At 35.3% G+C, this 12,077-nt stretch overlaps 3 protein-coding genes across 4 annotated transcripts; 2 read left to right on the forward strand and 1 right to left on the reverse strand.

Annotated features, from left to right (window-relative positions):
* Positions 1-828: 828 nt before the first annotated feature.
* On the reverse strand, positions 829-2,749 carry LOC145759513 (4-galactosyl-N-acetylglucosaminide 3-alpha-L-fucosyltransferase FUT6-like). 2 transcript variants are annotated; one of them, XM_082573353.1, is made up of 2 exons: positions 2,128-2,749; positions 829-1,861 (listed from the first exon to the last, which is right to left on the reverse strand). In XM_082573353.1, exons 1-2 carry the CDS (start codon positions 2,694-2,696, stop codon positions 1,039-1,041), a joined length of 1,392 nt encoding a protein of 463 aa, XP_082429479.1. In that variant the 5' UTR covers positions 2,697-2,749; the 3' UTR covers positions 829-1,038. The 2 variants fall into 2 exon arrangements, with proteins under 2 accessions (XP_082429479.1, XP_082429478.1); XM_082573352.1 differs by having other exon boundaries at positions 829-1,864.
* A 4,542-nt stretch (positions 2,750-7,291) lies between these two features.
* On the forward strand, positions 7,292-9,253 carry LOC145758966 (PRKCA-binding protein-like). Its single transcript, XM_082572667.1, has one exon. It carries the CDS (start codon positions 7,388-7,390, stop codon positions 8,549-8,551), a length of 1,164 nt encoding a protein of 387 aa, XP_082428793.1. The 5' UTR covers positions 7,292-7,387; the 3' UTR covers positions 8,552-9,253.
* Positions 9,254-9,258: 5 nt separating this feature from the next.
* Positions 9,259-12,066, forward strand: LOC145758965 (TBC domain-containing protein kinase-like protein). Its single transcript, XM_082572666.1, has one exon. It carries the CDS (start codon positions 9,275-9,277, stop codon positions 11,846-11,848), a length of 2,574 nt encoding a protein of 857 aa, XP_082428792.1. The 5' UTR covers positions 9,259-9,274; the 3' UTR covers positions 11,849-12,066.
* The last annotated feature ends 11 nt before the right edge of the window (positions 12,067-12,077 follow it).

Below are 12,077 nucleotides of genomic sequence, written 5' to 3' on the forward strand. Positions count from 1 at the left end.
CAGGTATTTCAACAGAAATTTGCAAACCAAGCAGAATTTTAAACAATGACAAAAATCTTAAACACCTACTTTCTACATACCAAATTAGAAGTTAGTAGGATTTAAATATTATGTACTAATTGCTCATTAATGTTATCATATAACTGGTAAACATTACAGCATAGACATTTTACATACAATTTAAAAGAAGTAACTAATAGATTGTGGTAAAGTTAAACAACAAAGTCATCTGACAATCTGATTCAGTTACATAACTCTAGATTTAAACTAAAACCTAAAAAACAGCCTAAAAGTAATATTAAAATCGATGTTAACTTATCAAGGCTATACTTATTTTGTAAAATATGACTTTAGTGCGTTAGATCCTAACAGTTTCGCCTGTCTGCCAATGATTTATTAGTTTTCTTTAAGCTGTTAAGTCAGTCAATTAGCAAAAACGTATATTCTGCAAAAATTTACGCAAAACGTATTTCACTTTGACCTGCTGACGGTTTATTGTTAACACCAATTTTATATACGGCAAAATCAGTTCTTATTATTTAAATAAATAAAAATGCGTTAGATTTTTGTCCTACACTAACCTGTGGATCGATAACGCCCGCCCGATAACCATAAAAACAAAGTCGGATGAATCACTCGCTAGCTCGATCCTGTTTTTATTTTGGGAATAATTTTGACAGGTAACAGTCGAACGGCTTAGTAACGTAGCCATATGTCCAAAATACGCACACAAATTATTATTTTATTATAGCCTTTAATATTCATTATTACAAGAATACTACATACATAAATATAAAAAAAACAATCAAATTAAATAAATATTGCATTTTGGTAATAAATTAAAGTCAAGTATTCGTTTTATCCCCGCATCTATTTTAGCCTATAAGTTCAGCCTATCCCAAATTCCAAGTTCAGCCTATCCAAAATTCCAATGCATAAACATTTGGCTACAAAAGCTCTTGCTTGAAAATAGTTGGCTAATATTTAATACTAAAATTGCACAGTAGACTATAACGTAACAAAACAGTATTTTGTGATCTAAAACGTGCTACAGAAAGGGCACAGTTTTAAAATCCAATTTTTCGCTGATGAAACTACTCTTACTGGTAGAACTCCATGATTGTCTTGTATTTGCCTACACATTTTGCAAATAGCAGCTCGGTAGCCCGTTCGTATCATTTGCTTAGGCATATCGTTCCTAATCGGTATTTTTCTCCATTCAAAATACTTACGATATTCTTCTTCGTTTTTATCCAAATAATTTAAATAATTTACTAAATCTTGGGGGCTTTTAAAGTCCTCCGTATGAATGTAAGAGTTTGGTGGGGCTATAGCTTGTAGATCTTCTTTTGTTGGACCCCAGACTATAGGCACAGTGTTGGACTTTAACCCGTTAGACCAAAATTTTTCTGTTACATAATCTTTGCAATGTAAAGAGTTTTCGAAAGCAAGATAAAACTTATAGTATTTTAACCTTATTTTAAATTCTTCGAAACCCAGTCTCTGTTTATAGCATCCTCCGTACAGATCAATATCTAAACCAAGTGCTACTAAGTTATCTGCGTATTTCTTTCTTGCCACAGCACCTGGCGTATGATCACAATTACTCACAACCCATATCGCCATTTTAGATTTTAGGGCAATGACTTCATCTATAAATTCTTGTGGGTTGGCCCGATATTTCTTCGGCAACGATAGCTGAGCAAATCGAAAATTACCTAATGACCACACAAAATCGGAGTGGCTGTGAAACGACATGGTATAGTTAAACATGTGGTCGTATGTTCCTGACATCAAATCGCGAAGGTGGTATATCTTTGCTGGCGTTTCACGGTTCCATAGCACATATGCCTGATCAGACCTTCTACAATTAACAAAACATGACGGATAATTAGTAATACACACTTCTCCCCTTTTCCAAAACAGCTTAAGAAGTTAAATTATATATTTTATTGTAAAAGAATGTGCTAGACTTGTTTAAGCTATCTGTAAACGCCAAGTCTAATAGTGTGGGATTAGTACGCCTCGAACCCAAACCCTTTTAGCTTGTAATCCCATGTTATGACAACAACACTTTTCTCTTTATCTAAAAATATCCTAAAAAAAGACAAAGCATTTAGCTATTACCTTGTTGGAGGAAGGTCCTTTAAATTGTATCTTGCAGGAACGTTGTCAAATAAAATTGCTGTGGCTCGTCCAAGCAACGATCTATTCGTAGTAAGTCTACAATTACCACACACACCAACAAAATTTCTTTCCAGAGCAGTAGCCAAATAGGAAGGAGGCCACCAAACCAGAATAACTGCTTGATTATCGCTTATAACACTTTTACTTGTAGCGTGGTGCGATTCCGGTCCACTGTTAAAGTGTTTTATGTCTTCCTCAGTAAAATTAAAATGGTATTTTTCGGGGTAGGTAATATTCATAGACTGAGCTTTAAGAGTCGCTTTATCACATTGATCTAACGATGTAGCATTTGTTTTGTTTTTAGAAGAAGTGTCTTTATAGTTCCATATTTTAAATCTACCTCCAGTTCTTGGTTGCATGCTGTCGAATGTCGTTGCTAGGAATACCACGGTAGATATAAACCCTATTGCAAATAGATTTGATAGACTACAAATACCAGGATTTTGCCGTTTTTGTTTTACTTCAGCGCCTTCTTTTAACAAAAACACTTCTTCATCTACATCTGACATTGTCGTTTAGTAAATTTGGATTACATTAGGCTTATATTATTACTTAAAGTCTAACTTGCCAATCAACATTGTCAAAGCTATGGAAAAAAAAGACTATAATCTAAAACTATACAGCGTTCGTTTATCGTAGTTAATTTAGCCCTAGGGGATTTTCGTATGCACACATTATTATTTTGAATGTAGATTATATCACGTATATACATTTTGTGGCTCCTATTAAATACACGCTACTGCGCCTGTAACTATATTCCTAATCTTAAAAATTAGATCTTTAGTTTATTTTCAACGTATTAACATTTAATTGGGTTACAACAGAACAACAAAATTAAATTGCTTGTTTCAAACACTAGCCTTCTCCTTTTTAAAATGTAAACCAAATTCTCTCTTAATCTTTCATTAGCCTGCCTTCTCTAAAACTTCCTTGCCTTTCTTGGTCACTGCGTATATTATGAGTATTAAAAATCTTGTCACTTCTCTAACTAAGTTCTGGCTGTTATTCAAGTTTCTTTATAGGACTGACTTTACACTTAAATTGCTGGCATTGAGATATACTTACATCTTAGGCTTCCAAGATGTCGTTTTTGATTAAGTTCCATATCGTGCATCATCTGTTTAGCAAAACCTTGAAACCTAAGTCCGTTTAGTTTAGCTATTGTCTGTATATAAAAATATATTAATATTTAAAAATAAAATACATAAGCCTAAAATCAGGTCTGGTGGCGTAGTCAACTGACCATAACCTCGGGGTACGAGTGGGCTTGGGTTCGAGCCGTACTAAAGCCATATTATTCGCACTTTTAAAATTTTAGAATATACCTGAACAAATGTCGTTTCGTCGTCATTTATTGTCAGGTATAAAGCCATTCTTCCCTCTGTACCATAACTCGGAAAAAATCCTTCGTATTTTACGGATTGAAAACCGAAATTCTTCAACTGTAACAGAATCTAAACAAAAAAAAGTTATATTAAAACAGGATTTTGTTATTTTGGTACCATATATAACAACTTACAGTTCCGACAACGTCTTTTCTATAGGTTTCCGCGTCTGCTGAATCCCCACGATAATAGGCACTGAAAATCATATTCAATTAAAAAATGCAAATTTAGGTAGAAACTTTTTTTTATTGAGTCTCCTTCGTAAGACTAGGCCAAAATTTTTCTCGATTAAATTATCTTAGACCGTATTGAACGGCCTACGGGCGTAGTCAAGAAATGCGCTATATACGACATAGAAACTACCCTTTCTAACCACAAAAAAATGAATTACAACTTAAAAATCAGACAGTATCACAAAATCAATAATATTGCAAACCATAAGAAAGGTATAGACTGAGTGTGTATTAAAAGTTACCCGATAATTAGGCCATAACGTCTGACTTTTTATACATTGATCCGAATATAAAGACTTACGCTGGCTCAGCTTGCTTTTTCGGCCAAATTGGAACATAGACATCCATGTAAATTACCATCATCGTATTATCGTTTCCAATCTCGCTGGATGGCGTATCCACTTTAGTCTCGGTCGCCCATATGTTGACGGGGTCGCTAAAAAGTGGGGCGAACCGTTCGTCGTCCAACCTAGGAGGTGGAGGGGGTTCGGTTGGGGTAATTACACTGCCAACACCTTAAAAAAAATTAAAAGTAGCGGATTACCTTTAAAAGCTGTTATCGTCCCAAACCGGAGATTTTTATATTATTTTTTTTAATATTAAAATTTTTACCCTGTTTTGCTTATGTTTAGGCTGTAAAATCGGCCTTACTTTTAATTTTGAACAAAGTAGACAGCCAAGGATCCTCAACAACAGTGATCCAGTCTCCTTGAATTGGTTCCGACTCCGTGCGGTTCTTACTGTATGCGATACCTTGAGGTATAACTTGAAACATACCCTTGGCATCATCCTATAAAACATATACTTTTAATACATAAACTAACGTAGCAATAAACTAAAGACGTGAGAAACTGATGTAAGGAACCCGGCATTGCAATATGAAGTCTTGGTTTAATTCTTACTTGAGTAAACGTAACGTAAGAAAAAAAAATTTGCAAATTGATAATCAGACAATAATGGCAGGGTGGTGTGGTGGTCAGAACTTTGAGGTCCCTGGTTCAATCGCTACTGCTCTTATGCTGTAGCGCTCTTAAGTTAGGGGCTATTTCGGTATAAACTTCTGCTGAGCCAACACTTTGTCAGCAGCTTAATTATCAATAAATTGTGATTTATAGTATTCCAAACTGCCAAAGGCAACTCGAGACTGGGTCAGAGTAACTAATGTTACTCTATGTTAGAGTCGTGAAGTCGACCTTCAACATTGAGAATACATCAATTTAAAAATAATAAATAAATAAATAAAAAAGCAAAAACTTAGCCTCGCAATTTTTTTTTCCGATTTACTTACGTTGATAAAGCCGGCTGCGTAGGCAGCCGTACAAGTTCTAGTAAAGGAGTTAAATATATCTTCATGTCCCCCGTATATAAAAACAGACCGTGGATCTTCCTTACAAGTTGTCGTACACTCAAATATATCGTTTTCGGAGTTATCTATGTTCTCCACACTGTTCATAGGGTTGCATTTGGTGATTTTTCGAACTGAAATTAAAGAATTAAGTTAAACTGTAAATTTTTCATTTAGTTTATTTTATTTTCGTGTAAATTTTAGTATACCGTCCATTTTGGGAGGAGAGACTGTTGTAATTGCTTGTGGGCTGGCTTGAATTTCTTTGTATACTGAGTTAACAAAATCTTCTTGCGCTAAAAAAATAATTTAACCTACATTTAAACTATTTTTTTTTTACATTCATTCATCCTCGATGTGAAAAGGTCGTCCTAAACATAAGGTAACATCAGTTACCCCGAGCAAATCTTGAGTTGATTTTGTTAGTTTGGGATACTTTTGTTTATAATTTACCGCTAATTAATAGTGGCTGATTAAGTGTTGCTTAGCAGAAGAATATACCGTTTATAACGCCTTACTCAAGGGCACTACAAAATGAAAACAGTGGGGATTGAACACAAGACTACGTGTAGTACAGACTTAAGTGTTCTGACCACTACACCATGCTGTCGGTCTATATATACACCGAACGAAATAAAATTTGTACACTCACGTTCTATTGACTTGACAGTGGTCCTATACCCAGTACTTCGCATTCTGGTTGAAATTGCACTGCCTACCTTTTTCCAAGTATCGGCCGTATGAACGCTTCCCATTACAGCAGCGTTTTTAGAAGGCTTTCCAAACGTCTTGTACTTGATATTAACTGGTCGAATGTTTTTGTACTAAAAAAATTTTTTTTAAATTTTTTATGATTAACCAAAGAGCAATGGGATTCGAACACTAGACCCCAAGGGTTAATATCCAGGCATAACTTGCTGCGCTTCGCCGTTGGTTAGTGCAGTATAATTACCGTTATTTGTTGGTATTTGTTCCAGTTTCTACTTCTTCCCCATATTCGACCTTCGGAAGAAGTGCTGCTATCCACTTGCTCGATTCTCGTAATATCCTTCGGTTCGTCAGGAGTCAGTGACGTAATTTGTACGTCATCTAAACTAAACCCTTCAGACTCCATTGCTGAAGTCAGCTAAAAAATTAAAAAAAAGTTCGAAAATGACTTAATACTTTAATACATATTAGCGTTGTCCTTGCCTGGGGTTTGATTTTTGCGACGAGTGCCATAGCTTTCGGCGAATTCAAGTCGCCAAGTTCGTCGTCCCATTCTATGAGTTCTTCGTCTGAGTCTTCTAACTGAATATCTCCACTAAATTGCTCCTGACTAACTTCGAAGTCAGTCGACCCGCCACTAAACACTAGCACACAATCAAGTTAGTACGGCATTTAAAAGTCAATAGAAGGCTATAGGTAGGTTTGATTTTACAGCATTTGTTGGGCAGCTTTAAACTTTAATAAGTAACCATTTACTTAACTGTGCACTTATTTTTGTAACTATATTGTTGCACTATTATTTAAGGGTTTCTATCTATTATAGTTAACCTACCTACTGCTATAGCAACTATCGCCGAAATTAGCAAAAGTGCTGCTAGGCCAATCAGCAACGGTTTTGAGTTGTTTTTGGGTGGTGGCCTTCTTCTTGACTTAGCTGTTATAGTATTGTAAACATCAAGTTACAGTAAGATTGGGTATTAGAAAAATTAATACATAAAATGGTACAAAATCTGTAATTTTACCTCCAACTGTACCGGCTACAGCAGCAGATCTCATTTTCCTTCGACCACTTGAACCAGCTTTACCGCGACTCGACATTTTATTTTTATTATATATTTAAAACTTACAATATACAACACCTTACTTACTTTTTAAAGGCCAAACGTTTTAAAACTAAATAAAAAGGAAATGTTTAGCCTAAGCCAAGCCTACAAAAATCGAAAAATTTACGAGTAGCAACAACAGTTGTAACCGAAACATGCGTCGACAAAAAATGTGACAGATATTATATCATCTTTATGGCTTAATTACAAATCAATATTTTATATTTGTTATGTGTCATTTTTTTATTATTCTGTTCTATTTTTTAATACTTTTATATTACCAATACCAGAATTTAACAAATTTTAACATTGCTTCACTGTTTCAGCTGCTTGGGTACTCGTTTACTGATATATTAACGGTAGTACGTTCTAGCAGAGTAGGCAGGTAGGGCTGTTTGTAATTTTTATAAACACAATATAACGAAAATGGAAGATTGGGGAATAGAAGAAGATAAAATGGGCATGACTACCATGTCAGGGACAGTCAAGCTTACCAAAGACAAGCAGAACTTGATTGGAATAAGTATTGGGGGTGGTGCTCCGCTCTGTCCATGTTTGTATATTGTCCAAGTCTTCGATAACACTCCGGCAGCAAAAGATGGCGCTTTGGCAGCTGGGGATGAAATTGTCTCCATAAATTCACAAAGTGTTAAAGGTTTGACAAAAGTACAGCTTGCCAAGACTATTCAAGCAATAAAAGGCGATGTAAAGATCAACTACAATAAGCTGCATGCTGATCCAAAGCAGGGAAAAACGCTGGATATTGTTTTAAAAAAGTTAAAACACCGGCTTGTCGAACAAATGGACTCTGGAACAGCAGATGCACTAGGACTAAGTCGTGCCATCTTGTGCAATGATTTCTTAATTAAAAGGCTACAGGATATGGAAAGAACAGGCGGAGTGTACAATGGGTTAATGCAACATGTTAAAAAGCTGTTAAAGGCTTATTTTAACCTTTGTAAATGCCATCGTGAGTTTGGCGAGATTTTTGCGATCATAAGCGTGAGAGAGCCGCATGGAAACAGCAGTGCAGCGTTTAGAAAGTTTGCTAATGCTCACAGAGAATTTGAAAAGTCTGGATTCAAAATGATGAAGACACTAAAACCGATGTTAAATGATCTTAACACATACCTTAACAAGGCAATACCAGACACGAAGTTGACCATTAAAAAGTACGCTGATGTAAAGTTTGAGTATCTTTCTTATTGCCTGAAAGTCAAGGAAATGGATGACGAAGAATACAGTTATGCAGCATTACAAGAACCTCTTTACAGAGTCGAAACCGGGAATTACGAATACCGATTAGTCCTAAGATGTCGCCAAGAAGCGCGTGCTCACTTTGCAAGGCTCAGAAAAGATGTCATGGAAAAGTTAGAGCTTCTGGACAACAAACATGTTCAAGATATCGTCTTCCAACTTCAGAAGTTCGTGTCGGCTGTGTCTGAATACCACAGTGTGTGCTACGAACAGATGCAAACCGCCGACGTCTTTCCAATCGAAGTCGACTTGGCAAGCTCGACATTCGAGTATCACAAAAAGGAAAAATTCCATGATCCCGAGTACGAAGATGAACTGGAAGAAGAAAACTAAACTCTGTTAAAACCTTTTTATTGATTAAAGCATAATTTTTATTATTTGGTTTAAAAGTTGTGGTGCATTATGTGTTTATGTTTTTTAATATGTTTAGAAACATTCTTTTTTGTGTAAGCTAAATATTTCAATCGTTTATCTGAATAAGTGCAATTCTATTTAAAGTTACTAATTTAAAATAACTAATAAGAATTTCAAAATGTAACTAATTGCATTAATGAAATTAATTCGTGCAATTTACAATTCGAAGTACAAACTCTCAATTAGTTTACTTAAAATATATAATTTAATCTTGTATATATATAATTGTTTAATTTTCTTCAATGTATAATTATGAATGCAGTTAAAATAGTTGTGCAATTTTGGTAATACTACATTATGTTTTCATTCAATTGTTTTAAAGTTTAAATTGTGGTGAAACAAATGCAGTTACTTGGTTTTAAAGGGCTACTCAATAGTTTCTTATACAGTCCCTTTTTTGTATTGTGTTTAAGTGTCTAATTTTTTTAAAAGTAGTTTTTGCTGGTCACATTTGTACATTGTAATCACAAACTGTAGAAAATCATAGTAAACGATGCTAACTTTTTATATTTTGGTTTTGTTTTTTGTACAAAATTACTGTTAAAATAATGGTGTGGTATATTAACACAAATAAATTGTATTTTTAAAGTATGTTTAACCATTTTGTTTTTGTATATGTAGGTGCATCATAATAGGATCAAAATGCCAAAGGTTATTTTAGGTTATATGTCATTTGTTGCCTCCTCGATTCCACATAACGAATGCGGAACAAATGGATTACCACTTACACCCAACTCTGTAAAAATACTCGGCCAAGCCCAGATCTTGACTTCTTTAAAGCACGAAAATTTGTGTCGCTACGTGGATTTTAAAACAGAAAAACATGGCAGAATATTTTGTGTGTCAGAATGCTATAAAGAGACAGTGCTCGATCGTATAGCAATGCCTATGGAGTGCTCGGTTCCAGAATGGCATAAACAGTGTTTAAAAATATCCCATGGAATTTTGAAAGGCCTTGATTATTTAAACAGCAAAGATATAGTCCACCAGAATTTGGATCCTTCTAACATCTACTTAGATTCAAACAACGAGCCAAAATTATTTGGATTTGGCCTAAATCATATGACAGATGGGGGAAAGCTTATTGACAGTCCAATAGGAAACGTCAAGTACCTATCCCCAGAACAAATCCTCAAAACATATGTCGAAGACCAAGATTTACATTGGATAAGTCCAAAATCTGACACATGGCCGTTTTGTATGATCATTTTTGAAATGGTACACAGACAAATTATATGGAAGGATTTACCTTACGAAGAAATAATTTTAAATATTCTTGGCTTTTGTATGCTCCATAACTCGGGAGAAATAATACTCAAACTTGAAGGATATTTGAGCAAAAACAACCCAGAAGGTAAATTTAATTCTGAAACCTCGCTAAAACTCGAAAAAATCCTTCAACTAGGACTACAGGCTAACCAGGAAGATCGTTTGACTCCGTCTGAATTTCTGAATGTCAAAAGCTGCTTTGGGATTGAAGTAAAAGAATCTGAAAGTCACGAAAACATGAACGGAAACGGCCTCGTGGATGAAACTCCATTAGACTCTTTTGATTCAGCCGAAATTTGGCATTTGTGGAATTTAGCGGGCGGTGATATTCTATCCACAAAATCAACAGAAACTACACCATCAATTTTTAAGCTCCCCAAATTTGTATCACACGATGGCGATGTTATCGGCCTTCCAGCTTCCCCGGAATCTTTATTCAATCCGGAGGTAACAATTTTGCCGCTCGACACAATCGAGAAACGGCTGATCGAGATTAATGATGAAAATCCAAGCCATATTTATCCACTACTTGAGCCAGATAGCCAGTGTGACACTATAGAGCCAAGACATGAGGCTTCTAAGTTACCAACACTTATTAAACAGCATGACTTTGATTACCAAGCTAGTCGAATTGCTCTATTTAAAAGGCTGTTAATTGGGTTTCCATATTTGCATGAAAAACTATGGAGTGAATCAAAAATCGACATACCACCATATTATAGAGGGCAAGTATGGGCTGGGTTGCTAGACGTCAAAGGCAATATAGAAGAATTATATTTAAGTCTCGATAAAGAAACGCCGACTGTCACAGACAGACAGATTGCTGTTGATATTCCACGATGTCATCAATATGATAGAATTCTGTCCTCTCCTACTGCTCACAAAAAGTTGCGAAGGGTATTAAAAGCATGGTTAGCATACAGGCCCAACTTAACATATTGGCAGGGTTTAGATTCCCTGTGTGCGGTGTTGGTACATTTGAATTTTAATAATGAACCTGTAGCATTTGCATGTATGACAGCTTTTATAGATAAGTACTTGCATAATTTCTTCCTCAAGGACAACTCGGCGGTGATCAGGGAATATCTACTTGTATTTTCTCATTTACTTTCATTCCACGACCCCATACTTTCAAGTCATATGAATGAAATTGGATTTATACCTGATCTCTATGCAATTCCTTGGTTTTTGACTATGTTCGCGCACGTGTTTCCCTTACACAAAATCGTTCACTTATGGGACACTTTAATTCTAGGCAACTCTTCTTTTCCCCTTTGCATTGGTTTGGGAATTCTACACCAACTGCGCTCACAGTTATTGGAATGTGATTTTAACGAATGCATTTTATTATTCTCCGATCTCCCGGAAATTGACATAGATGCAGTGGTCCAGAAATCGATAAACATATTCTGTCAGACGCCAAAAAGCTCAACATTTAGGGTTCATGCTCAACATGAACCCACAAAACAAACTAAATCAAAACCAACATATTACACTGATGATTACAACGCTTTGCCTTCAAGTGAATTGTCAATCCAATCGCTAACACTTGATGAACTTAAACAAGAAGTGTGCTGCAGAATATCAGCTGGTGACCTGATCCAACTGTGTGAGCTACAAGGCTTACAAAACTCCAAGACACCAGCCAAAAGCACAAAACAGAGCAAACCTAAGATTTTTATCATTGACACGCGCTCGGCTGATGAGTTCAGTAGAGGAGCAGTGCCTGATAGTTTTAACCACACAGGCCCCAAAACGTTCCCGCTTCTGATACAGACGATTCAACAAAAGTTACCCAAGGTTGTTGTCTTGATTGGAAATTATACGACCCGCCAAGAAAAAGAAGTAGCTACACAGCTTATTTCTGTAGGAACAAAAGGCGTTTGCGTACTACAAGGTGGTATAGAAGTTCTAAAACCCACTGGAGTATTAACCATTCCATCTTAACAATAATACATCAAAAGTAACATATTTTTTAACTTATGCCTCATGGTACTAATTCATGACTAGAAAATGAATTACTTAATGCAATCTACATAATAAATATGATAATTGCCAGTCAAAATTTTAGTTAATTGACCATGTATATACTAAACTAAATTAAATTTTAATAAAAAATGTTAAAATGATTATTTAAATTTTGTCTTACTCAAAAATAGTTAAATTTATGTGCTGT

This window comes from Corella eumyota, chromosome 7 (genome assembly GCF_963082875.1).
Source record: "Corella eumyota chromosome 7, kaCorEumy4.1, whole genome shotgun sequence".
NCBI lineage: Eukaryota > Metazoa > Chordata > Ascidiacea > Phlebobranchia > Corellidae > Corella > Corella eumyota.

Excerpts from the sequence above, each read along its gene's own strand:
- LOC145759513 (XM_082573352.1), bottom strand. The coding sequence starts at position 2,696 with ATGTCAGATGTAGATGAAGAAGTGTTTTTGTTAAAAGAAGGCGCTGAA. Across the intron at positions 1,865-2,127 it reads AAGGACCTTCCTCCAACAAG|AAGGTCTGATCAGGCATATG; the intron begins GTAATAGCTAAA and ends TGTTAATTGTAG.
- LOC145758966 (XM_082572667.1), top strand. The coding sequence starts at position 7,388 with ATGGAAGATTGGGGAATAGAAGAAGATAAAATGGGCATGACTACCATG.
- LOC145758965 (XM_082572666.1), top strand. The coding sequence starts at position 9,275 with ATGCCAAAGGTTATTTTAGGTTATATGTCATTTGTTGCCTCCTCGATT.